This window comes from Octopus sinensis, linkage group LG14, assembly GCF_006345805.1.
Source record: "Octopus sinensis linkage group LG14, ASM634580v1, whole genome shotgun sequence".
NCBI lineage: Eukaryota > Metazoa > Mollusca > Cephalopoda > Octopoda > Octopodidae > Octopus > Octopus sinensis.
In genome coordinates, this window is record NC_043010.1 from 14420239 (window position 1) to 14447513 (window position 27275).

General features: G+C 40.2%; 1 protein-coding gene and 1 non-coding gene across 5 annotated transcripts in view; one reads left to right on the top strand and one right to left on the bottom strand.

The window, feature by feature from the left end:
- LOC115218865 (F-box/WD repeat-containing protein 1A) overlaps positions 1-27275 on the top strand; it is a 147244-nt gene that overhangs the window by 117529 nt on the left and 2440 nt on the right. For all 4 annotated transcript variants that reach the window (XM_029788822.2, XM_029788819.2, XM_029788823.2 and 1 more), the window contains 6 exons: positions 12807-12925; positions 16320-16425; positions 19480-19623; positions 21132-21250; positions 24914-25024; positions 25957-26035. In XM_029788822.2, coding sequence (XP_029644682.1) covers positions 12807-12925; positions 16320-16425; positions 19480-19623; positions 21132-21250; positions 24914-25024; positions 25957-26035 — 678 coding nt within the window. The remainder of the gene's footprint in view (positions 1-12806; positions 12926-16319; positions 16426-19479; positions 19624-21131; positions 21251-24913; positions 25025-25956; positions 26036-27275) is intronic.
- Trnaq-cug lies at positions 10963-11034 on the bottom strand. The gene has a single exon. It is a non-coding gene; the product is annotated as a tRNA-Gln (tRNA).

The window sequence follows — 27275 nt, forward strand, 5'->3', positions numbered from 1 at the left end:
TTATTGTCTCCTTGGAATTTGCTTATTTTTCAACTATCCTGCACTTTCTTGCTCCAGTTGATGGCAATGTATAATTAGCATCAGCATTAAAAGTTTAAAAGTGTTTAGTTACGTGGAATTATTTTAAAAAACTGCCGTTCAAACCGAAAAGATCCCATAACAGGGAACAGAAGTGTTAGTTTCCCATAAGGTTTATTTATATTATTGAATGGTCTTAAAAATTTATGATAAATTTGTCATCTTTGCTGTGTGTTGCACTTACCCAGTGCTCCCAGAGAATAACCCCCCACCCCCCTACAGCACTGATAATCCAAGATTGTGGCAGACACCAACCACTAACAGTCAGTTTCTTAACTCAAATTTTGGTCCTGCTTATCCTATCTCCAGCTTCACAGGGTGTGGTTTAACAAGGGTTCACGCACGCACACACGAACACACAATCTCTCTCACACACACACACACGCACCTCCCTTCGTCTGGAGATTCCTTTATCTAACACTGTTACTGTAATTATTACTCTTATTCTAAATGATAATCCTAGAATAATTATTACAACTATTAACTACCAGTACTACTACTATTACTACTACTATTACTACTATTACTACTACTTGTCAAGCATTTTTCATTAACTGCTTTTTTGTCTCTCTTTGTATTTTATAAAATTTTGATTTTCTTATAATTCTTAGAATAGCAACACACACACACACACATTCTCTTTCTCTCTCTCTCACTTTTTCATTTACTTACTCTCTACTTCTCATTGATTTTCTCTCTCTCCCCCTGCTTACTGACTTTCACCTACTACACTCTCTGTTACCATTGTCTCTCACTGTCTGATTTACGATCTCTCTCTTTGTCTTTCTGTCTTTCTTTTACTGTTTTGTTTTCTCTCTCTCTTACTCTCTACCTTATTGCCTCTTTCATTTTTACTATTGTTTAATTTGCCTCTGTGTTACTCTCTCTCTCTCTCTCTTTGGTTGCTGTCTGTCTGTCTTGTCCGTTCCTTTGTCTCTCTTTCTCTCAGCTAGCAAGCTGAAATGAAAAGCACAGTATTGTGGTAGACTCTTCAAAGTGTAAAATAACATTGACTAACTAACAGAAGATACATTGTACTATAAACTTTGGGTTTTAGGTGTTCATATCTTTATTCCCGTGGCACTTAGTTGTACTTAGCTCTGTATGCATTACCATAGATGTGAAACTACTTAATTTGACAAAATTTTGCACTAGTTCAAATCCGCTGCAGGCTGACCCATTCATATAATTGGGGAGGTGGCATGTAAAAAGCACCCACTACACTCACGGAGTGGTTGGCGTTAGGAAGGGCATCCAGCTGTAGAAACACTGCCAGATCAGACTGGAGCCTGGTGCAGCCTTCTGGCTTCCCAGATCCCGGTCGAACCGTCCAACCCATGCTAGCATGGAGAACGGACGTTAAACGATGATGATGATGATGAGGTAGTTAACTTAAATCTACATTGCCCCCAGTTACTGAACTTCCTGGAACAATAGCAATAATTAATTCTTTTTATTGGCCACAAGGGCTGACAAACATGATTGGTAAACATAAAGGGACAAAACAGGATGAAAGGTTACAAAAGGTTTTGTCCGTTTTTGAAAGCATCAAGTAAAAAGCAGTTTAACAATGAAAATATAACAACGTAAAACTCCCAATAGTAATAATTTCAAATTTTGGTACAAGGCCTGAAGTTTTGGGGGGTGGGGGGCTAGTCGATTACATCAACCTTAGTGCATAACTAGTGCTTATTCCATCGACCCTGAAAAGATGAAAGGCAAAAGTCGACCTTGGCAGAATTTGAACTCAGAACATAAAGTTGGATGAAATGCCGCTAAGCATTTTACCTGGCATGCTAATGATTCTGCCAGCTTGCCACCTGAATGATGATGATGATGATAATCATCATCATCATCATCGTTTAGCGTCCGTTCTCCATGATAGCATGGGTTGGATGGTTCGACTGGGTATCTGGTAGGCCAGAGGGCTGCACCGGGCTCCAGTCTGATCTGGCAGTGTTTCTACAGCTGGATGCCCTTCCTAACGCCAACCACATAATAATAATAATAATAATAATAATAATAATAGGTACTAAATGTAAATAGGGGCAACTGAAGTTAAATGTTGGCTTGATTAATTCTAGGTATCTATTCAAGAATGAGGGGTAAGCACTAGTTTCTTCTGGGTGAGTGAAAGGTAAGCAGTCATGTCTTCTGAGAATACTGTGATGGATGAAGCCCCTCTTATGTCTTCTTGTCAATGATAACCTGTCATTTCATCCAAGATCAATAAGACATGTGAGGGGTGGGATGGGAATGGGTGGTGGTGGTGGAGTGTGTATCTTGATCCATTTGATACATTTTAATGGATGTCTATTCTGGAGCTTAGTCCCCCTCGTCTTACAAGTCTGACTGGTTTGAGGACTTGCATATTTTATGTATAACGAGGAAACAAAAACTGAAACTAATTAATAGACAAACATGTCATCATGTATAGTTTAATTGTTATTGTTGAGTAGCCGGAGTGGCTGTGTGGTAAGTAGCTTGCTTACCAACCACGTGGTTCCGGGTTCAGTCCCACTGCGTGGCACCTTGTGCAAGTGTCTTCTACTATAGCCTCGGGCTGACCAAAGCCTTGAGTGGATTTGGTAGACGGAAACTGAAAGAAGCCCGTCGTATATATATATATATATATATAATCATCATCATTTAACGTCCGCTTAAACGATGATATATATATATATATATATATATATATATATATATGTATAAGTCAGTGTTTGTCCCCCCCCATCATCGCTTGACAACTGATGCTGGTGTGTTTACCTCCCCACAACTTAGCGGTTCGGCAAAAAGATAACGATTGAAGAAGTACTAGGCTTACAAAGAATAAGGTCCTGGGGTCGAGTTGCTCGACTAAAGGCGGTGCTCCAGCATGGCCGCAGTCAAATGAATGAAACTAGTAAAAGAGTAAAAGAGAGTATGTCATAATGTATAGTTTTAATTGTTATTGTTGAGTAGCCGCCTTCTCGACCGACTCAGTTAGCCCCAAGGGTCTATGGTGTGGGTTTGGCTGATGAAATAACTTACAAACTGCAAGTCCAGCACACTCTTACTCTTTTACTTGTTTCAGTCATTTGACTGCGGCCATGCTGGAGCACTGCCTTTCGTCGAGCAAATAGACCCCGGGACTTATTCTTTGTAAGCCCAGTACTTATTCTATCGGTCTCTTTTGCCGAACCGCTAAGTGACAGGGACGTAAACACACCAGCATCGGTTGTCAAGCAATGCTAGGGGGACAAACACATACACATATATACATATATACGACAGGCTTCTTTCAGTTTCCGTCTACCAAATCCACTCACAAGGCATTGGTCAGCTCGGGGCTATAGCAGAAGACACTTGCCCAAGGTGCCACGCAGTGGGACTGAACCCGGAACCATGTGGTTGGTTAGCAAGCTACTTACCACACAGCCACTAATGGAGCGGGTTACCGATATGCGTGCTGTGTTTGTTCGAATTGAATCATTCTGTTGGCTTTCTGGATAAGGTTAATCCTCAGCCCCGTCCCCACATCTTGTTGCTTGGCCCCGGTCAGGTTTGGAGAAGTATGGTTGTCCGAAAGCGACTTTTGTTCCTGCGTTGTAGTCTGTAGTGCTGAGCAAGTCAAGCAACCACTTAGAACCTCCTTTAACCCTTTCGTTACCAACCTGGCTGAAACCAGCCCAGGCTCTGTCGTGCAAATGTCTTGTTTTCATAAGTTTTGAATTAAAATCTTCCACCAAACCTTAGTCACAATTTATGTTCCTAACACTAACTTAACGATAACTAAATAATTTTACTAAATTCTTTGTTATATTTAACCCCTTACCCGGCAAAAACGAATATATCCGTTTTGACCGAAATCGTTTTTTTCTATCTCTGGCGAGTTAACTCGTCAAAAGAGAGACTCGCCAAAATCGACAGCAAACGAGTTCCTTCGTCTATTATAAACTCTTTTTTGACATATACGAGGTTAACTCGTTTCTGCCCAAAGCGGTGATTTAAAATCAATATTATTGAATTAAAATTCATAATAAATAAGGTTTGAAATATACCTCGAAATCACCATTCAAAACATAGTAAAATAAAACAATTAAAAAATATGTCTGAAAAAATACATTTATTTTCAAAATAATTGTTGGGTAAGGGGTTAAAATAATTGAAAGAAACACAGAGCATCTCAAAATAAATACAGTAATGAAAGGGTTAATAAGCTTATTGTAGGTCATCAAAAAGGCTTGGCATTTAATGGAGTGGTAGGGGAATAATTTGGTTGCTACACTGAGCAGGCAAAAAACAAGATAGAAAAATCCCTTCCTTGTTAATGTGGGCTTCCATTTGAAATACAGCTAAGAATTTTGTGTAAGAGATAGGAACAGTGAGATGGAGAGAGAGATATGGTGAAGGAGAGAAAGTTTGGTTGTGATACATCCAAATTGAGTTGTTTCATTTTAACATTTACTTCTAACTATTAATCTATTTTACTAATTATTCTTGTCAATATGCTACATTTTCCACATAATTTTGCTCTAAAATATTAACTTCTCTTTGCTCAAGTTTCCCACCCTTACTAGACCATTTTCTTAAATTGTATACATATATATACAATATACATATATACACAACTACAATTTCCATTTGATTTTCATTATGATGTACTTGACTCAGTAGGTCTCCTCAAACACTGCAGGTAGCCCTACAATCCAAGGTTCTTTTGAATAGGTTGGGGTTGGTTGTGCAAAACTGGTGTAGGATACAGCTGTGACCTCACTTTGTTTACTGGATTTTCGCAGTCACAGCATTTCTCCAGAAGTCTCGGTCTTTCGTCATTGCCTCTGTGAGGCCCAACGTTCGAAGGTCATGCTTGAACACCTCATCCCATGTCTTCCTGAGACTACCTCTACTCTGGACTCGTTCAACTGTTTGGGAGTGGCACTTCTTCACACATCTCTCCTCATCCATCTGTTATACATGACCATACCAACGTCTCTCTTGCACGCCACATCCTGTGCTTCTTATGTCCAACATTTCTCTCAGGGCACTCACACTCCATTGTGTGTGCACACTGACATGACACATCCAGCGGATCATTCTAGCTTCATTTCTTTCGAGTCTATGCATGTCCTCTGCAGTCACGGCCCATGTTTCACTACCGTGAAGCATGGCAGTTCGCACACATGCATTGTACAATCTACCTTTCACTCTGAGTGATAACCCTTATAGATCTGGAAAGGTCTAACTAGCAAACAGTTCAAATTTTCCAGTAAGTAGCGCTTGAAGTGGCTGCATTTAGAAAACACTTCCTTATGGCTGTTTAATGCACCAGGTTTCTTCTAGTCCTTAAGAATTTTGGCTCTCTCCATGATGCAGATCTTTTGTTAACTCTTTCATTACTGTATTAATTTTGAGGTGCTCTGTGTTTCTTTCAATTACTTTAAATATAACAAATAATTTAGTAAAATAACTTAGTTAGCATTAAGCTAGTGTTAGGAACATAAATTGTGATTAAGGATTAGTGGAAGATTTTAATTCAAAACTTATGGAAACAAGACACTTGTACTACAGAACCAGAGCTGGTTTCAGCCGGGTTATTATTGAAAGGGTTAAGACGTATTCCTCAAGTTCTGAGCGTTTCCTCACATTTGTGATGTAGATATTTTAAATTTTCTATTTATATAGTCTGATGAGCTGCCCACAAGGCTTTGCTTTGTGGATGTGAATCCTTGGGTAATTCTATGTCCAAGACATAAAATTTTTGTTGTAATAATTACTGCTCTATTCTTTAGAATGTGCTACTCTCTGGTGCTTTTTTTTTTATTAACAAATATATGTAGATACAGGTGTTGGTGTGTAGATGTTGGTGTGGGCGTGTAGGTGTAGGTGTGGGCGTGTAGGTGTGGGCGTGTAGGTGTAGGTGTGGGCGTGTAGGTGTGGGCGTGTAGGTGTGGGCGTGTAGGTGTGGGCGTGTAGGTGTGGGCGTGTAGGTGTGGGCGTGTAGGTGTGGGCGTGTAGGTGTGGGCGTGTAGGTGTGGGCGTGTAGGTGTGGGCGTTTAGGTGTTGGCGTGTAGGTGTGGGCGTGTAGGTGTGTAGGTGTGGGCGTGCAGGTGTAGGTGTGTAGATGTAGGTGTTGATATGCATTATAATTCAGTTGTTCATGACCATCTACATAGTGACCAAATATATTTGTATGTACGAGTACTTACTTACTTGTACATGTGGCGACATTCAACCCGGGTGGGTTGAGTCGGCTTCTTCTACCACCCTCGAGGCATCTCGAACCATGGCAGCCCACGCACGACGGTCCTGCGCCAGTTCACTGGAGATAGCGAGCCGGTCACGGTTCCATCGGTGCAGGCTGACCACCTGCGGTCCCGTGAGCACGGAGAGGTCCTCCTTGATCGTCGTAACCCAGGTCTTCAGCTGCCAGCCCACGTGTTTCTGCCAGTTGGGAAGTATATGAGTGATTATTGAAGTATATGTGCTTTGAGGCAGTCATCTCCACTGCACCAAACTGCAGTCTGCTGGTGAACAAGCAAGGCATATACATTGTCTGTGTGTTTGATAATGTTTACAACACTAGTGCTGCTTCTAATTCATATTAGAATATATATATATATATATATATATATATACACGTATATATATCATCATTATCACCATTCGAGCATGGTTGTTGCCAGTGCTGCCTGATTGGCTCCCATGCCGGTGGCACGTAAAAAGCACCCACTACACTCTTGGAGTGGTTGGCGTTAGGACGGGCATCCAGCTGTAGAAACTTTGCCATATTAGATTGGAGACTTGGTGCAGTCAAACCATCCAACCCTTGCCAGCATGGAATGCGGACGTTAAATGTTGATGATGTTATATATATATATATGTGTGTGTATATATATATATGTGTGTGTGTATATATATATGTGTGTGTGTGTGTGTATATATATATGTGTGTGTGTGTGTATATATATATATGTGTGTGTGTATATATATGTGTGTATATATATATATATATACATATCTCATAATCATCATTTAACATCTATTGTCCTTGCTGGTATGGGTTGGACGGTTTGACCAGGGCTGGTAAGCTACGGGACTGCACTAGATTCCAGGCTGGTTTGGCATGGTTTCTATGACTGCATGTCTTTCCTAATGCCAGCCACTCTGAGAGCATAATGGGTGCTTCTATGTGCCACTGGCACGGGTACCTGTTGCATGACCCCAGTATCTGTCATGACTACAGTTTCACTCTGCTTGTTGGATCTTCCCTCTCAAGCACAGCATATTACCAGAGGTCTCCGTCGTTGTGTATGTATGTATGTATATATGTGTGTGCATACATACATATATATATGTGTATCATCTATCGTAATTTAACATTCATGTTCCCTACTAGCAGAAGTTGGACTGTTCAGGAGGATCCAGTGGGGCTTAAGGCCTGTGTCCTGCTCCAGTGTCTGCTTTGGCATGGTTCCTGCAACTGGATACGCTTTCTCATGCTAAGCACTGTACAGTCTGTGCTGGGTATTTCTTTTTTCTTAACTCTTAACTTTTCTTTTCTGTGTGCCACCACAAGTAGGGAGGCTGTCGTACAGTTTACCAGACGATGAACCTTGGGTGGCGGAGTGGGACAATTGTGTGCCAGAAGTGGCCAAAGCAGAACAGGTTTCTTGCTGTGAAAGAGCTACACAACTACTCACATCTTATAAAAGAGAGTTTGAGAAAACGGTCTTTGTTAGCAGGCTGATGTGTGGGAAAACTACAATGCTAGCACCACAACCACCAAATGGCTCAGATTGTGCTTGTTCCATATGCTAGAAATTGCAGCTAAATCTCTCCAGTATATTTGTTTTAGTTGTTGACTTCCAGTGTCCGATGGCATCACTTTGTCTCCAACAATTTGGTGCGACACCAGTGCAGAATCACCTCCCTCTGAAAAGTCATCCTAACAAGACGTCTGCATTGGCTGGGTCATGCCCTCCGTCGTCAACCAGGAGAAGCAATTGCCCCAGCTCCCCTTCAGGGTTGGCGAAAGCAATGTGGTGGACAACTAAAAACCTGGCTGATGACAGTCAAGGCTGATCTGGAACCCAACCTAGGCCCCCATATCTACGGCGTTCGCCGCTGGAATAAGGAGTGGTTGGAGATCACGCGGTCGTTAGCCTTAAATCGCCAGGCCTGGTCGGCGTTTGTGAGAGATGCAGCATTGAGGATGAATGAAGCCAGCTCAACCCACCCCGGGTGAATACTGTAAGAAGAAGAAGAAAGTGTCTTTGACCATATGTCTGTTTGACCGGAACTGACCTGGATTTCTCTTACTCTTGCTTGCTTATAAACATTTTGACCTTTCTCATGCATATGTTTTGGCGAAATCCAACTGCAGATGAACTTTTCCTACTGTTGCCATCATAAAGCACTAACAAGGGGCTAGTTCTTGTGTGTTCACTTGTATGTTTGTGTGTGTACGCATGGATGTGCATTCCTGGATACCCGTGTATCTGTGTATGCATATGTGTGTGTGTGTGTGTGTGTTTATTCACCATACTCATTAAACCTGTACACTGGTGGTTTGACTTTGGTATCTGGGTGGAATGTTAATCTAAGTGGATTTGGAGATCAAATTGGATTAATGTCCAATCAAATACTGGTATTAAAACATGGCTAGGATTTAACAGAAAAGTTACTAAATACAAATATACACACTCAGGCTAATTGTTACTGTAAATACTCTCCTGCTATCTCTCTACTACTTTAAGGTAGATACTGGGTTAGATTTAACTTATTAGGTTAACACATTTATCTGTTATTTTTATAAGCGGTGAGCTGGCAGAATCATTAGCACACCAGGCAAGATGCTTAGCAGTATTTCATCTGAGTTCAAATTCCGCCGTGGTTGACTTTGCCTTTCATCCTTTCGGGGGTCAATAAATTAAGTACCAGTTACACACTGGGGTTGATATAATTGACTGGTCCCCTCCCACAAAACTTCAGGCCTTGTGCCTACAGTAGAAAAGATTATTATTATTATTAAGCAGTGAGCTGGTAGAATTGTTAACACACTGGGCAAAATACTTACTGGTTTTCCATCCATTTTTACGTTCTGAGTTCAAATTCCACTGAGGTCAACTTTGCCTTTTAGTTAAGTTAAGTTAAGTTAATTTTTTGGCTCAAAAAGCAAAAAGCAAGGCCATGTAGGGAGACATGGAGTTATGTACAGGGTGGTGTTCATACAAAGAGTTCAGGCCATTTGTGGTCAAGAGAGACTTTGAACCGAGCGGTCGTCGGCATCTTCACTATCTCGTCCGGCAGCTTATTCCATGGATCCGCAATCCGGACAGAGAAAGCCCATCTCCTTCGATTGAGATGAAATCGTCGCAGATAGAGCTTTTTAGAGTGACCCCGCAGCCGACGTTCTGGAGCAGGAGTGAAGAACATCTCTTTCGAGAGGTTACACTTTTCGCTTATGATGTTGTGAGCAAGAATGAGATCACCACGGCGTCGTCGTTTTATCCTTTTGGAGTTGATAAATTAAGCACCAGTGAAGCACTGGGGTCGATGTAATTTCAGGCCTTGTTCCTTTAGTTGAAAGGATTATTATTATTTTTAAGGTGTCAAGCTGGCAGAATTGTTAGCACACTGGGCAAAATGTTTAGTAGCATTTTGTTTGTCCTTATGTAGTGAGTTCAAATTCCGCCAAGGTTGAGTTTACTTTTTCATCCTATTGGGATTGATAAAATAGGTATAATTGGAGCACTGCAGTCAATGTCATCGACTTAACCCCTCCCCCAAATTGCTAGCCTTGTGCCAAAATTTGAAACTTTTATTATTGTTGATTTTGCCTTTCATCTTTTTGGGGTCGATAAATTAAGTACCAGTGAAACACTGGGGTCGATGTAATCCACTAGTCCCCTCCCCTAAATTTCATATCCTGTACCTATAGTAGAAGGATTATTATTATTCAAGTGGTGAACTGGCAGAATCGTTTGCACACCAGGTAAAATGCTTAGTGGCATTTCTTAGGGCTTTACGTTCTGAGTTCAAATTCTGCTGTGGTTGACTTTGCTTTTCATCCTTTCTAGGTTGATAAAACAAGTACCATTTCAGCTCTGGAGGTCAATGCAATTGACTTATCCTCCCCCCTTAGTAATGCTGGCCTTGTGCCAAAATTAGAAAGGATTATTATTATTATAATTATTATCATCACTGAGATAGGCTTTGCCTTTTGTTCTTTTGGCATCCATAAAATAAGAACCACCTGAGTACTCGGGGGTCAATGTAATTGACTAAACCTTCCCCTTAAAACTGATAGCCTTGTGCCAAAATTAGAAAAAATTATTATTATAAGGCAGAGAGGAAGCAGAATCATTACCATGCTGTGCAAAATGGTTAGTGGAATTCCTACTAGTTTTGTTCTGAGGTGAAATATCACTGAAGTCAACTTTTACTGGTATGACAGGCAAACACTGGTATTGTGAGCTGGCAGAAACGTTAGCACGCCAGGCAAAATGCTTAGCAGTATTTCGTCTGCTGCTACGTTCTGAGTTCAAATTCCGCCAAGATCGACTTTGCCTTTCATCCTTTCGGGGTCGATTAAATAAGTACCAGTTACGCACTGGGGTTGATGTAATCAACTTAATACCTATGTCTGTCCTTGTTTGTCCCCTCTGTGTTTAGCCCCTTGTGGGTAATAAAGAAATAGGTATTGATGAAATTAACTATCCTCCAAAATTTCAGACCCTGTGCCCCTAATAGAAAGGATTTATTATTTAGTAGTAGTAGTAGTAGTAGTAAGGTGGTAAGGCAATTAATAAAATTCATGGTAGTTACTGACATCTTCTTTAAAAAGTTTCAGCTAAGAGCTGCGGCCATGCTGATGCACTGCCGTTTAAGATTAAGTCAGTAAGGTTCTACCAAGACTCGAACTCGGATCGCTGGATTCAGAGTCCAGAGTGCTCACCATGACACCATAGAACCAACTGTTTATGTTGTGCATTTAAATCCTGCGACAGTTGACCCTCTTCCATCCTCCTGGGGTCAGTAAGTACTAGCATAACACTGAAGTTGATGCTATCAACTAACCCTCGTCTCAAGATTGCTGACCGTGTACCTAAATGAGAAACTTGGCAAGTTGGCACAATTGATCATTTGCATGCCAGGCAAAATGCTTAACAGCTGGTCTTCTGGTTCTTTACAGGTCTGAGTTCAAATCTTGCTCAGGTCGACTTTGCCTTTCTTACTTTTGGAGTTGAGAAAATAAGTACCAGCTAAGCACTGGGGTCAGTGTAACGAACCAGATTTTAGTCCTAAAATTTCAAGCTTTGATAGAATTATTGTTATTGCAGTGGATCGACTGAATCATTTAAGTATTGGTGAAAAATTTGAGCGAGGTCATGCCAGTACCACCTGACTGCCCTTCCCCCCGCCCCCCGTGCCGGTGGCACGTAAAAGCACCCACTACACTCTCGGAGTGGTTGGCGTTAGGAAGGGCATCCAGCTGTAGAAACACTGCCAGATCAGACTGGGCCTGGTGCAGCCTTCTGGCTTCCCAGACCCCATTTGAACCATCCAACCCATGCTAGCATGGAAAGCGGACGTTAAACGACGACGACAACGAACATGTCTCTCATGGTGTTTTACATTCTAAGTTCAGATCCCTTATCAAGGTCAGCTTTGCCTTTTATCCCTCCAGGATCCAGTTTAGCATTGAATTTTGATGACATTGACTGACACCCATCACCTAAAAATCGCTAGTCTTGTTCCTAAATCAGAAGCAATTAATATTATTTTGATTTTCTAATTTAAGGAATCCATTCTTTATTAAAAAGAATTAGATATACCAACTATAATATATGGGTTATTATTTTTTTATGTTTGTCTGTCTGTTGAAACGGCTGTAGATCAGTGGACGCAGTACAGTAGTTGGTCAAAATAGCATGTAGTACCTAGTTATGCATCTTTACATTGCCTGTCAACTTTTGCCATTCATCCTTCCTGGATCTTCAAAATAAGTTTCATTTAAGCACTTTGGTGGGGTATGGGGGTCAATGAAAACGACTATACTTCTCGCACCTTTCCCATAATTTCTGACCATCTATATATATATATATATATATATATATATATATATATATATATATATCTATCATTGTCTTCATTATCATTTAACATCCACTTTTCCATGCTTGCATGAATCAGGCTGTTTGTTGAGTCAGATTTTTCTATGGCCAAATGGCTGTTTCTGTTGCCAAACCTCACCTGTTTCCAAGCAAGGTAATATTTCACTGTGGTTAGACATATTTTTTCATGGAAGACTGTAAATGAACAACATCGCTTGTATGGTGGTGAAGCTTGTTTACAACCATCACATGACGTCATGACAAGGGTACACATACACACACACACACACACACACACACACACACACACACTTATATATACACATGCACACATATATATACATACATACACACACATATGTACATAACCACACACTCTCGAGACTGGCTTTTCTCCGTTTCAGTCTACCAAATCCACTTACATGGTTTTGGTTGGGCAAGGGCCATAAATAGAAGGCACTTGCCCAAGGTGCCATACAGTGAGAACTGAATCAGAGACCACATGGTTAACAAGCAAGCAAGCTTCTTAACTACACAACCACACATGTACACATTTGTTACTACTGTTTATTGTTACTCTGAAGTTTTAAAAAAGATGTTTTTACTCCCTTACATTTTGTATTGTTTCAGATCTGGGATAAAGGTACATTGGAGTGCGTGAAGGTGTTAACAGGACACACAGGCTCAGTGCTGTGTTTACAGTATGACAAGAACATTATTATTTCAGGTTCAAGTGATTCGACTGTGAGGTATGCTACACACATACATTTTTCTGCTCTATTCTTTTTTGTTTTTTAAGTTAAGGACTTCATTCACAACCATTCGTTGTAAAGGACTTCATAATTTTGTAGGTAAGGGTTTCAATGGGTTTCGTCCCATTGTATGGCCACTTTGCCCTAAGTGGCTCCTACTGTAACCTCACTTTGACTATTCATCATTATCATCATTGTTTAGCATCCACCTTCCATGCAGGCATGGGTTGAATGGTTTGATAGGGGCTAGCCAGGTAGAAGACTAGCCCCCCCCCCAAGCTACTGTATCTGTTTTGGCAGGTTTTTTTTTACAGCTGGATGCTCTTCCTAACACCAATCACCCTGCAAAGTGGACTTAGTGCTTTTCACATGGCACCAGCACATGCAAGGTCAGTTTTGGTATGGTTTTTACAGCCGGATGCCCTTCCAAATGCCAACCACTTTAGTGTGGACTGGATACTTTTTACATGGCACCAGCACTGGCAGGGTCACCAAGTAACTTGCAAGACAAGGCATTTTAATCTGTTGTATTTTTATAGATACTCTCTCTTTTACTCTTTTACTTGTTTCAGTCATTTGACTGTGGCCATGCTGGAGAACGGACGTTAAATGATGATGATTTTGTAGATTAGTATGATAGAAGCACGAGACATTATTTAAAAAAAATTTATTTGATGTCCTCTTTGAATTTGATAATTGTGCAATTTTGTACAATTGTTGCATATTGTCATGCACAACAGATAAATGCATGCATATAAAGTTACATTATGAAACTGTAGTGTGTTACCACACTTGAACATGAAATTCAGAAGGCTGAATTTACTGCAGAGGAGGACCAATCAGCATCAAGGGGATAATACACAGTATTATGTACCAGTTGCCCCAGTGTTGCTTAGTCCTGGACCGTTACCACCTTTGCACTCTGGCAATCATTGGCACTATACAAGTGAGTGTCTAGGCATGGCCACAGTCTGACTGAAACAAGTAAAAGATTTAGCCAGGTGTTTCAAATTAAAGTATTATGTTACCCCTGAAGTGAGAAACCTTGTTGAAGTGCTTGCAATAGAGTGGACTTTGCAAAAGGCACTTAAGGGCCAGGTGTTTGTGGTGTAAATTGCAAGACCTGTTAGGCTTACCACTGCAAAGAAAAACTAGTGGCTGCTGTGTTTTTATTGTGATACCAGCATGATGTAGATTTGGCAGGGAAGCTGTGTGACAGAGGATGTACTCTCTAAAATATGAGACTTTACAGGAAGTGGAGGAGGAGGAGTTAGTTAAATTATCAAGTGGATTGCAGAATCTAAAGCTTTCGGTTTTGACGTTCATCTATGAGTGGAAACTAGTGATAAATATGTGAGTGAAAACCAGTGAAAAATATGTGAGTGAAAACTAGTGATAAATATGTGAGTGAAAACCAGTGATAAATATGTGAGTGAAAACCAGTGATAAATATGTGAGTGAAAACCAGTGATAAATATGTGAGTGAAAACTAGTGATAAATATGTGAGTGAAAACTAGTGATAAATATGTGAGTGAAAACTAGTGATAAATATGTGAGTGAAAACCAGTGATAAATATGTGAGTGAAAACCAGTGATAAATATGTGAGTGAAAACCAGTGATAAATATGTGAGTGAAAACCAGTGATAAATATGTGAGTGAAAACCAGTGATAAATATGTGAGTGAAAACCAGTGATAAATATGTGAGTGAAAACCAGTGATAAATATGTGAGTGAAAACTAGTGATAAATATGTGAGTGAAAACTAGTGATAAATATGTGAGTGAAAACTAGTGATAAATATGTGAGTGAAAACTAGTGATAAATATGTGAGTGAAAACTAGTGATAAATATGTGAGTGAAAACTAGTGATAAATATGTGAGTGAAAACTAGTGATAAATATGTGAGTGAAAACTAGTGAAAAATATGTGAGTGAAAGCCAGTGAAAAATATGTGAGTGAAAGCCAGTGAAAAATATATGAGTGAAAGCCAGTGAAAATATATGGTATTGTTACTTTGGTTATTGTAATTGGAAATATCAGATTCTACATTCCTCACACCAACTGAACTCTTTTGTGAACTCCTCAGTTGGTTAATTGTTGTTGAGGCAGAAGACCAAGATGGGTTTCTTTAAATAATAGTTTTTATCATACCTAGAGTTTAGTTTTGACTGAGTCAACAGGATGGTGAATGAAGCAGAATTTCAGCAGACTAAAATAGGTAGGTGGGCCATAAAACATAAAGAATGAAAATGTAAGAGAACCATCCAAATGTGGCCGTTGCCAGTGCCGCCCTGACTGGCCTCCGTGCCGGTGGCACGTATAAAGCACCCACTACACTCACGGAGTGGTTGGCATTAGGAAGGGCATCCAGCTGTAGAAACACTGCCAGATCAGACTGGGCCTGGTGCAGCCTTCTGGCTTCCCAGACCCCAGTTGAACCGTCCAACCCATGCTAGCATGGAAAGTAGATGCTAAACGATGAGGATGATGATGATGTTATCTCTAATGATAGACTAAATGGATGATCATTAACTCTTTCTTTTAAGACAATATATTTATGTGGTAGGGAGAAAGGAATAGGGGCTACTTTGTGTAGGATTAATAATTGGCAAACTTGAGATGAGGAAAGAATGAAATGAATGGTGACATGCCATATAATAGACCTGTCCAACCCATACTTGTATGGTAAAACTTATGACAACGGTATATATATTTCTTCACTGTTTAGAGAGTATAATCTTAATATTGATGTTCACATTGATGGTATCTGACATTGCATGACATGAATTTGAGGATCTTTTCGGTTTGAACAGCAGTTTTTTCTAGCGGTGTCATATGAAATTGTCACCCATAATTATGACCCTAGTATCGATCTATTGCATTTCAATCTGTGTTAGGGTTAGTTAGGGGTGGGTGGAAGGGTATCTTTTTTTCTTCACAAATGTAAATAAACCCAATCTGTTTCTTAAACGAGGGACATATTCATACGGCACAGAATGTTTTTTTTTTTTATCTCAATAGACGTCATTGATTAGTTGAAATTGCAGAAATTGAAGGAAAAAAAACAAATATCTTACAAACTATAGAATTTTCTCAATAAAGCCAAGAGAAAAAGATGATTTATAAACACATTCTACCAGTATACGAAGTTTAAAAGTGGAAAGTTACGAAGTTACGTGGAAATTATTTTAAAAAACTGTCATTCAAACCGAAAAGATCCTATGTAGTCTGGTTGAGGACACAGTGGGCACGAGGGAGAGGGAGGAAAGCATATGTATTGAGAAGAGCTTTGTGACTTATTACTTAAAAACATACTTTTCATGTTGTTTCCCCTTTTTTTTTTTTTTTTTTTTAAATCGTGTATGCATCTTCTGTGTCTGTTGTTGCAGAGTGTGGGATGTGATGACAGGGGAGATGTTAAACACCTTGATACACCACTGTGAAGCTGTTCTCCATCTACGGTTTAATGATGGTATCATGGTCACTTGTTCAAAGGTATGTTAAAACCTTTTTTTTCTTTTTTTTTTTTTTTTTTTGGTTAATGTTGGGAAGCAGGGGCTTTGTTTTTGTCGTTAATTTTCTCTTCCCTTTGCCTCAGTAGTCAGAGAAAGGTTCATGGGTTATAGGCACTGCTCTTTCGGATAAGCCGTAAAAGATGTAAAACATTGAAGTTTGGAAAGAATTTGAGTGAATTCGATTAAGACTGACATAAAGATGTTGTGTAGCAAATTGGTCAGTTAGTATCTAAGACTTGTGTAACCAATCAAATGCTTATTGGGGAATCTTAATCCCTTGCAAACATGTGTAACGTGTTTTCTTTTTTCTTAATCAGTGAATGTTTTTGCTCACTTTAACATCTAATTCTTTACTACCCACAAGGGGCTAAACACGGAGGGGACAAACAAGGACAGGCAAAGGGATTAAGTCGATTACATCGACCCCAGTGCGTAACTGGTACTTAATCGACCCTGAAAGGATGAAAGGCAAAGTCGACCTCGGCGGAATTTGAACTCGGAACGTAGCGGCAGATGAAATACTGCTAAGCATTTTGCCCGGCGTGCTAACGTTTCTGCCAGATCGCCGCCTTTAATATCATCATCATCGTTTAACGTCCGCTTTCCATGCTAGCATGGGGGTGGACGATTTTGACAGAGGGCTGGCGAACCAGATGGCTGCACCAGGCTCCAGTCTTGATTTGGCAGAGTTTCTACAGCTGGATGCCCTTCCTAACACCAACATATAATTGGTTAAATGAGGCCTTGTTTTTATGGTTCAGTCCGAGGGAAAATAGTATCCATCCCCTTTCTTTCTTGGGTTGGGGGTTTCTGAGACTTGGTAGCAGAAAAGAAGAAGAAAAAGCCATGATTCATTCTCTTCAGACCAAGTACCTGGTCTCGGTGCTCAGAAGAAGAGTGGAGAATATTCATGGATCTGGTAGTTAGTGTTAAAGTGGACTGTGGATTTAAGTCTACCACATAAGGAGAAGCAGCAGTTTAATAAGCCATTTGATCTGATTGTCCGTCACACAGCATGTGGTGATACTGAACAAACTCACAGTACATGGCCATCAGGATTTAGTGTGTGTCTCTGGCAGTCTTTGTTCCTGACAAGTGATTAAGGGAGGATATGTTGTGTCACTGCTCTCTCTATATAACAGTCAGTATGATATTGAGCAAAAGTTTGTTGTACAATTTTGAAGCAATTGACATTAGCGATATACCCTGTAGGTGACAAGGGATAAATCGCCTTTTTTGGGTATTGGGATGATTTGAGATTGGTGCCAAATCTTTGGAGCTATAAAAGTGGAAAGTGTGTGGTTGCAAAGATTGAGCAAAAGTACTTAAAATCTTCAAAGCCACAGTCGAACCAATTCTACTATATGGCTCAGAAACCTGGACATTATCAAAGAAGCTTGATAGGCAGTTGGATGGAACTTATACTTGCCTCCTTATGAGAGCTCAAAATCTCTCGTGGAAGCGTCATCCAACCAAAGTACAAATATATGGGAAACTACCACCTGTATCATCTCTTGTGAAAGGTAGGAGAGTCCAGTTTGCTGGACATTGTTGCAGAGCTGAAAACGAGGTAATCTCTACTCTTCTCCTCTGGAAGCCATCTACTCGCGATACCAGAGGGCGCACACTCTCCTACCCTGATGTAATCTCCAGGGATACAGGCATCCAGCAACAGGACCTCCGTAATGCTATGATGGACCGTGAAGTCTGGCGTAGCATGGTAAATTCCATTGTCTCGACCACAGTCGAACAATGATGATGATGATGATATTGAGAATATCATGTTAATTAGTTTAACTACAAATCAGATCTGTCTGAGCAATCCTGTGGTCAAAAGCATTCCAACCATGACCTTCCATTTTGTTCTAGTATATCATTGACTAGTATATCTAAAACAGAGACTAGGATTTTTTGTAATGGCTTACTTTTGGTTGTTTTTATTTTCTTTTTTTATATTTTCCCATGACCTGAATACTGTATTTGAAAGCATAAAATACACACAGGCATTGTTGAGACGCTTTCCAATTTCAGTAGTATCTATTCAGGAGAAGGCGTTTTTAATGAATTAAAGCATGTAATATAAGCCAAACTTCATTTAGAGTACTTTGGGAGGTTTTTGAAATTTTTTCTTTTTCCTTTTCTTTTCTTTTCTATTTAAAGATAAGTGCATCTCCTATCCTATCAATTACAATATATATATCGTATTTAACATATAAAAAGAATCCTGTGCGTCTCCATTCCATTTCTATCGCTTGCCATGCTTAGGGAAGCAAAAGCTAAGTTGTGATTCAAAAGACTATCTGAACGGCATCAACTGTTCAGTGACTCACACATATATTAGATTTGAAGAATTTAGGCGCACAAAGAGCATTCTAGTAACCCATGCCTTGCCGGCCCCTGTCCTAGAATATCATCATTATCAAATATGGGATCTTTTCGGTTTGAACGGCAGTTTTTTTCTAGTGGTGTCATATGAAATTGTCACCCATAATTATGACCCTAGTATCGATCTATTGCATTTCAATCTATTTTAGGGTTAGAGTTAGGAGTGGGGGGAAGGGTATCTTTTTTTCTTCACAAATGTAAATAAACCCAATCTGATTCTTAAACGAGGGATATATTAATACGGCACAGAATGTTTTCACCTCAATAGATGTCATTGATTGGTTGAAATTGCAGAAAAAAAAAACAACAAATATCTTACAAACTATAGAATTTTCTCAATAAAGCCAAAAGAAAAAGATGTTTTATAAACACATTCTACCAGTATACGAAGTTTAAAAGTGTTTAGTTACGTGGAAATTATGTTAAAAACTGCCGTTCAAACCGAAAAGATCCCGAATATGTACTGTATTTAAAGATGGCACGATGTGATATAAAGAAAATTTGGCTGCTATTTTTATCAGTTGGGCTGACTACAAAGAGGCTTCATTGTTGTAGGCATACCATTTGGTCGTATTTTTTCAGTTTCTGTGTCTTACGTACACTACGTACCGTTCAGTTGTGATTTTACTGATCTTTATTTCCTGTCTAGGATCGATCCATTGCTGTGTGGGACATGAATTCACCAGCTGATATCAACTTACGGAGAGTTCTGGTTGGTCATCGGGCAGCAGTCAATGTTGTGGACTTTGATGAAAAATATATAGTTTCTGCTTCAGGTGATCGTACAATAAAGGTCAGTATCCATTGTATGAACTGGCTTTTACAGCTGTCTGTCAACAGAAAGGATTTCGCATGTGCATGCATATTTTACATATATTGTTTTCAGCTACCTTGGGGTGGATTTGTTTATTGTTCAATATCAGTGGATTACAATTGATTTACTGCCAGATGAAATAACCTGCAGATTATATAGATACTTCCATTTATCTTTGACGATGCCGTGGAGATCTCATTCTTGCTCACATCATAAGAGGAAAGTGTAACCTCTCAAAAGAGCTGTTCTTCACTCCTGCTCCAGAGCGTCGGCTGCGGGGTCATTCCGAAAAGCTCTATCTGTGACGATTTCATCTCAATCGAAGGAGAGGGGCTTTCTCTGTCCGGGTTGCAGATCCGTGGAATAAGCTGCCAGACGAGATAGTGACGACCGCTCGGTTCAAAGTCTCCCTTGACCTTAAGTGGCCTGAACTCTTTACATGAACACCACCCTGTACATAACTCCATGTCCCCCTACCTGGCCTTGCTTTTTGCTTTTTGAGCCAAAAAATTAACTAACTAAATCCAGTCATGTGCTTGGGACAGTTAAAAGTGTCTGAGTTAGGAAGGTGTCTCCCTCCAGTGAATTTGTTGAAAGGTGTGTGCAAGTGGCATATATGACTTGTGTGAAGAGGCCTATACTGTGCATGGGGCTTGTAGGCAGAGGAGAGCACTTGGTGATGGAGGTGGGATTATCCTGGTTTTGTGAGGTTTCCTTGATTAACCCTTTGTATGTATCCTTTTCCTCCTGGGGATTTTTCTTTATTGTTTGTTCTCATTCTGTTTCTATGTTTTATGTAAACCTGGTACGACGTTGTGTCTTTTCTTTTCACACTTGCATTGTCTTGAAATCTTGCAGCTGATAAAGAAAACACTAATAGTGCTAGTTGAGTGTCTACATATAAGGGAGGAATGTAACCTCTCATATAACCTCTGGCCTCTTTACTCTTTTACTTGTTTCAGTCATTTGACTGCGGCCATGCTGGAGCACCGCCTTTAATCGAGCAACTCGACCCCGGGACTTATTCTTTTGTAAGCCCAGTACTTATTCTATCGGTCTCTTTTGCCGAACCGCTAAGTGACGGGGACGCAAACATACCAGCATCGGTTGTCGAGCAATGCTAGAGGGACAAACATATAGACACACATATATATATATATATACATACATATATATATACGACGGGCTTCTTTTCAGTTTCCGTCTACCAAATCCACTCACAAGGCTTTGGTCGGCCCGAGGCTATAGTAGAAGACACTTGCCCAAGGTGCCACGCAGTGGGATTGAACCCGGAACCATGTGGTTCGTAAGCAAGCTACTTACCACACAGCCACTCCTATGATGAGCAAACAAACAAAAAAATTTGGTGCTTGCTGCCAATTATCTTGAAATTGTCATTTTCTTTAATTTCTTTTGCAATATTTAAAAGAAGAAAAAAAAAAGTTTCCTGAATTCTTTGTAATTTGTACGTTCACTGTTTTGTGTAGGTTTGGAATACTTCTTCTTGTGAGTTTGTTCGAACACTAAATGGACACAAGAGAGGTATTGCCTGCCTTCAATACCGAGACCGTTTAGTGGTCAGTGGCAGCTCTGATAACTCCATCAGGTACGTATGTGTAGCACTCCTTTCAATGCTTGGCATTTTTGCTGACATATACATTCATTTATACCCAGGAACATACATTCTAATATAAGTACACACACATGTACATTTGCAAGCACATACAGTCATTCTTATATGTTCTTACATGCACACACACACACACACACACACACACACACACACACACACACACACACACACACGTACATTTGCAAGCACATACAGTCATTCTTATGTTCTTACATGCGCACACACACACATGTACATTTGCAAGCACATACAGTCATTCTTATATGTTCTTACATGCACACACACACACACACACGTACATTTGCAAGCACATAGTCATTCTTATGTTCTTACATGCACACACACACACACACACACACGTACATTTGCAAGCACATACAGTCATTCTTATGTTCTTACATGCGCACACACACACATGTACATTTGCAAGCACATACAGTCATTCTTATATGTTCTTACATGCACACACACACACACACACACACACACGTACATTTGCAAGCACATACAGTCATTCTTATGTTCTTACATGCGCACACACACACACACACACAGTCGTAAGTACATGTTCTCATGCACACACATTAACATGTTCATGAAACTTTGCTCTCTTGCACATAGACACACGGTTATAAATACTTGCTCTCCTACACACACACACACACACACACACAAATTGTTTCTCTGTACACAAATTCACAATGATAAATACATACTGTCTTACCTGAACACAGTACCAGTCGTAAATTCATACACATCTACTCAATTTCATTAATTCATCCTGAAAGAATTTACTGCAGTTTCAATCTGAAAATGTATTAATGTGTGTTTGACATAAATATGCTTGGAGAATGTGGGGATGAGGTGGGGGTGGGGGGTTGATGGTTAGACGATGGTGGTAGTGGTAACTGGTGGGCCAGTGAGGAATCCCCGCTGCCATTTGCTCAGTGTTTGTAGTTTAGTTGACAGTGTGGCTGATGGGTGGGCAGGTTTAGTTGGATGGTCACTGAAGTCATTACATCAAGCAACATGCTTAGAGCTGTTGGAAAATCAGTTCTAGCTGTGTGGGGCGTTCAATAAGTAATGCCCCTGACCCACTTCCCATAGCAGTAGAGCAACGAAACTTGGCACAGTTATTAGTCTTTTTCTACATAGGAACCACCCAGAGTTATGCATTTCTCCCGTCGTTTGATGCAGCTCTGGAGACCGTTTTTGTAGAAGACCACTGCTTGGTCCTCCAACCACGACGTGACTTCAGAAATCAAGGCTGCATCATCTGGGAAACGCTTTCCTTTCAAAAACAACTTCATGGCTGGGAAGAGGTGAAAATAAGAGGGTGCAAGGGGGGATGGGGAGGAGTTCATAGCCGCAAGCCTATGCTTCTGATCTGGCGACACGTGAGTTGTGGACCGGAGCGTTGTCCTGCAGGAGGAGGATGCCTTTGCTGATCTTGCCCTGCCTCTTGATTTTGATAGCTTCTCTTAATTTCCTCACAAGTGAAGCATAATAGGCTCCTGTAATTGTGGTACCCTTTGCCAGGAAATCTGTCATCACTACTCCGTTCTGGTCCCAGAAGACTGTGAGCATGACCTTGCCAGCAGAGGGCTGCACCTTTACCTTCTTTGGAGGAGGTGAGTCACGGTGCTTCCATTGCATTGACTGGGCTTTGGTGTTTGTATCATAGTGATGGACCCAGGTTTCATCCTGTGTAATCAGTCTTTTGAAAAATTTTGACTCATCTTCTTACCACATCTCCAAATTCATCCTCGAGCACTTGACACGTTCTTCCTTCTGGAAAGGTGTGAGCAACCTGGGAATCCATCTGGCAAATACCTTTTGCATATGCAAATGGTCATGAATGATAGTTTCTACAGACCCAGTACTAATCTTGACCTCATGGGCTATTTGGCGAATAGTTATGCGTCAATCTTCCAAAATGGCAACCTCAACTTGACGGACAGATGCCTCATCAATGGCAGAAGGGGCGACCAGATCTGGGAGCTGTTTCCACAGTTCCGACCATGTTTGAATTCATGATGCCAGCTTTTTTCAAGGTCATATGATGGGGCATCATCACCATAAGTTACTTTCATTTCATCAAAAGTCTCCCGTGGTGTGCGTCCTTTCAGATACAAAAACCAGATCACCGCTCGACACTCAACAGGCTCCATTTCACACTTGACTCGGTTCAAACACCTGTAAATCAGAAACCACAATTAGTTCAGAGCTGTAATTTTCCACTTAATCTATAGAGATATAAATAATTGCACATGCAAAATTTTCAGCTAGATCAAACAACTGCAAGTAGGTCAGGGGCATTACTTATTGAACGTCCCTCGTAGTACTGGTAGTGATAGGTAGATTTGAAAGCACTGCTCTGTTAGTGGTCCTCTCAATCATTTCAAGCTCAGAGAAAGTTTTCAATACACTGCTGTGAGTAAGCAAAATACCAGTCAGTTTCACAATGCTATCAGTGTTGCTTCCAGCTGTGAACTTTTTTCTGTGGATTCCTACTGACAATTAAGGTAATTGGGCTGTTGAGAGTTGAGCATATCCTTGATGCAGAACATTACCATTGACAGTAAACAAACTAATCTTTCTTGGCTAACTATTATAATAATAATAATATTGAAATTATTGTATACAGTGCTCAAGTGCACCACAACTTGTCAAACAGTGCGTATAAAGCATATGCAGTAATGTACAAATGTCTGGACAGCGAACAGTGTATGAGTCAGATACATGCTTGCGTGTGTATGGAGGGGAGAAAATCAGGTGTAGTGTTGGCGAATCTCAGGAAGCATGGAAGTTTTGAAGGATGCAGTGCTCCGACAACTAACAACTGATGCTGGCAGTTTGTTCCTTGCTTCAGCATCTCTTAGCGTGGACCTTACAAGAGGGCTTTAGAAAAAGGAAAAGTTGGGGTTTTAACAAGTTAGGGTTTCGATTTTAATGGTTACCAGTATTTAGTAGATTGATTAGATTTCACAAATTCAGTGTCAAAGTAGGGCAAATTAGATATCAGAAAGTGAGTGTCAGTAACAAGAGCTTTAAGGAGAAATCTGACATATTGGTTAAGATATATAGGATTGTTAGTGAATGGTTAGGGAGATGTAGATTATCTGAGCCCACAGGGCAGTGGGGATTTTCAATTGAAAAGTCATCATATATATTGTCAGTGGGGCTGTATTATTCCTGGCTCAAGGAAACTAAACCTTTAGCAGAGGAGGTTGATGTTTAACCCTTAATCAGTCCTGATTCAGAAGTCCTGTGATTAAAAACATTCCGATTCTGACCTTGGTGATAGCTGTAATAGTAGCTGTATGATTTGTAAGGTGGGGAGAGTAAATGGGGTTTGTCTTACGCCAGTGACCTCCCCTTTTTTTGACCAGTTGTTCACTGTTTTCTCATTGTTGATATCATTCCCTATATACACACAAATGTAATTCTTTCCCAAATAAATGAGTTGTGTAGAACCACATTATCTAGTGTCTCCTTTTCTTAGTGAAGAGAGAAGGGCATGGATATGAGAGATATTTGATTGCTATTTCTTGCAGGTGTAGTGAGTAGATGGAGGCTGTTGGGTCTACATGTGTGTGAGTTTTTGTTTGTAATATATTTTCTGTCTCTTGTCAGGTTGTGGGACATTGAATGTGGTGCCTGTTTAAGGGTCCTTGAAGGTCACGAAGAATTAGTCCGTTGCATACGGTTTGACAACAAGAGAATTGTTAGTGGTGCTTATGATGGGTAAGTAACACATTTGATGCTTCTTCCAGTGTATATTGCTTTATGTTGAACAAACCAATGAACATTATCACTAGACCACACCACATACACATCAATGGATGCATATACACCACTAATACCAAACTGCAACAGTCTCACCTGGAAATTGCAGTGGCATGAAACTCCAGTCACAAGACAAACTCACAGATTGTTTCAATACAAAACCATATACACACATACATTCATGTGTATAACTATGCATATATATTTCTTTACTACTCATAAGGTGCTAAACACAGAGGGGACAAACAAAGACAGACAAACAGATTAAGTCGATTACACCGACCCCAGTGCGTAGATATAGGGGCCTAGGTTGGGTTCCAGATCAGGCTTGACTGTCATCAGCCAGGTTTTTCGTTGTCCACTACATCGCTTTTGCCAACCCTGAAGGGGAGCTGGGGCAATTGCTTCGTAGATGAATTTTCCTGGTTGACGACGGAGGGCATGACCCAGCCAACGCAGACGTCTCATTAGGATGACTTGTCGGAGGGAGGTTATTTTGCACTGGTGTCGCACCGAATTGTTGGAGACAAAGTGATGCCATTGGACACGAAGGATGCGGCATAGACAGAGATGATCGAAGGATTCTAGTCGCTTAATATCATCCACCCTCATTGGCCATGACAAAATGGTTGACTTGCCAGAATGATCAAAACTACTACTACTACTACTGTATAACTACCACTTCTTTTACTGCTACAACTTCCACCACTACTTTTACTAATGCTACTACTTCTGCTACAATTGTTACTACCATTGCTACTACCTCTACAACTACTATTATATTTATAATACTACTACTATTAACTACAATTGCAACTGCTATTACTACTACCACTATATCTATTTCTGTAGCCGCATTTGATAATTGTTCAATGTTTTCTAACCTTCAGGAAAATCAAAGTATGGGACCTTGCTGCAGCCCTGGATCCTCGAGCACCTGCTGGCACTTTGTGTCTTAGAACTCTTGTGGTGAGTATTTCTGTCTGGGTAATGTAATTTGGTGAGTTTGGAGGGTTTGTTGTTTAACCCTTTGGTGTTTAAGCCGACCATATCTGGCCCAAATATCCTACGTTTTACATTCAAACTGGCCATATCTAGCGCCTCACACCTAACCTACATTGACATTCTAAGAATAAACTATCACACCATTGAAATTTCAAAGCTGTAAGATAATGTATGATTAATTCAAAACAATTTGAGGGGGAAAAGTATTACATTTGACAGATTAATCTGAACACTAAAGGGTTAAGGTTGAACGGAATGGCAAACAAAATGTAAGGTGAATAGAATGGGCTTAGTGACCTATTCATCCTTGTCATCATATGTCGGTTTTCCATGCTAGCATGGGTTGGACGGTTTGACAGGAGTGGCCTAGGCTCCACGTCTGTTTTTGACATGGTTTCTATGGTCGGAATCACCTTCCTAATGCCAAACGCTTTACAGTGTGTACTGGGTGCTTTTATTCTGTACTAGTGTGGGTGTATTTATGTGGCACTGATTTATGGTCCAATTCATTCCAAGTCATCGACTGGTTTAGCTCTGTTACTAATAAGAGGAGCACTAAGTTTATCCAGTTTGACATTTCTAGTTTTTATTCATCCATCAACCCAATAGTACTTAATAAGGTACTTTGGCTTGCTCATAACAAAGCTGGTCTCACCAGGGAAGAAATTAATATAGTGCTGGCAGCCAGAAAATCTATCATAAAGTTTGACAATAAGTTGTGGGTCCGTAAAGACACACCTGATGGTTTTGATGTTACTATGGGAAGTTCTGATTCAGCACTAGTAACTGATTTAGTCTGTATATATATATACTTTTCGAACTGGCAGAACAGTTCCCAAACATAAACGGAGGTTTATATCGTGATGATTGTTTACTTTACCCTCAAAATGTTTCCAACCAAAAAGTACAAAAAGTTAAGAATAGTTTAGTTAAGTTTTTTCCGTAGAATGGGCTCAAACATCGTTTTTGATGATGATGTAACGAAGGCCAACTTTTTAGATATTACACTTAACTTACACAACAACTCGTACTTCCCATACCACAAACCATCAACCAATCTTAAGTATATTAGCAAATTCAGTGATCATTTGCAATGAACTTAGTTAAGAATTTTCATGTAGGTTGTCTAAGTTATCTGCTAATGTTGACATTTTCAATGATAAAGCAGAATTTTATAACTCTGTCTCACTTAAATCAGGTTATA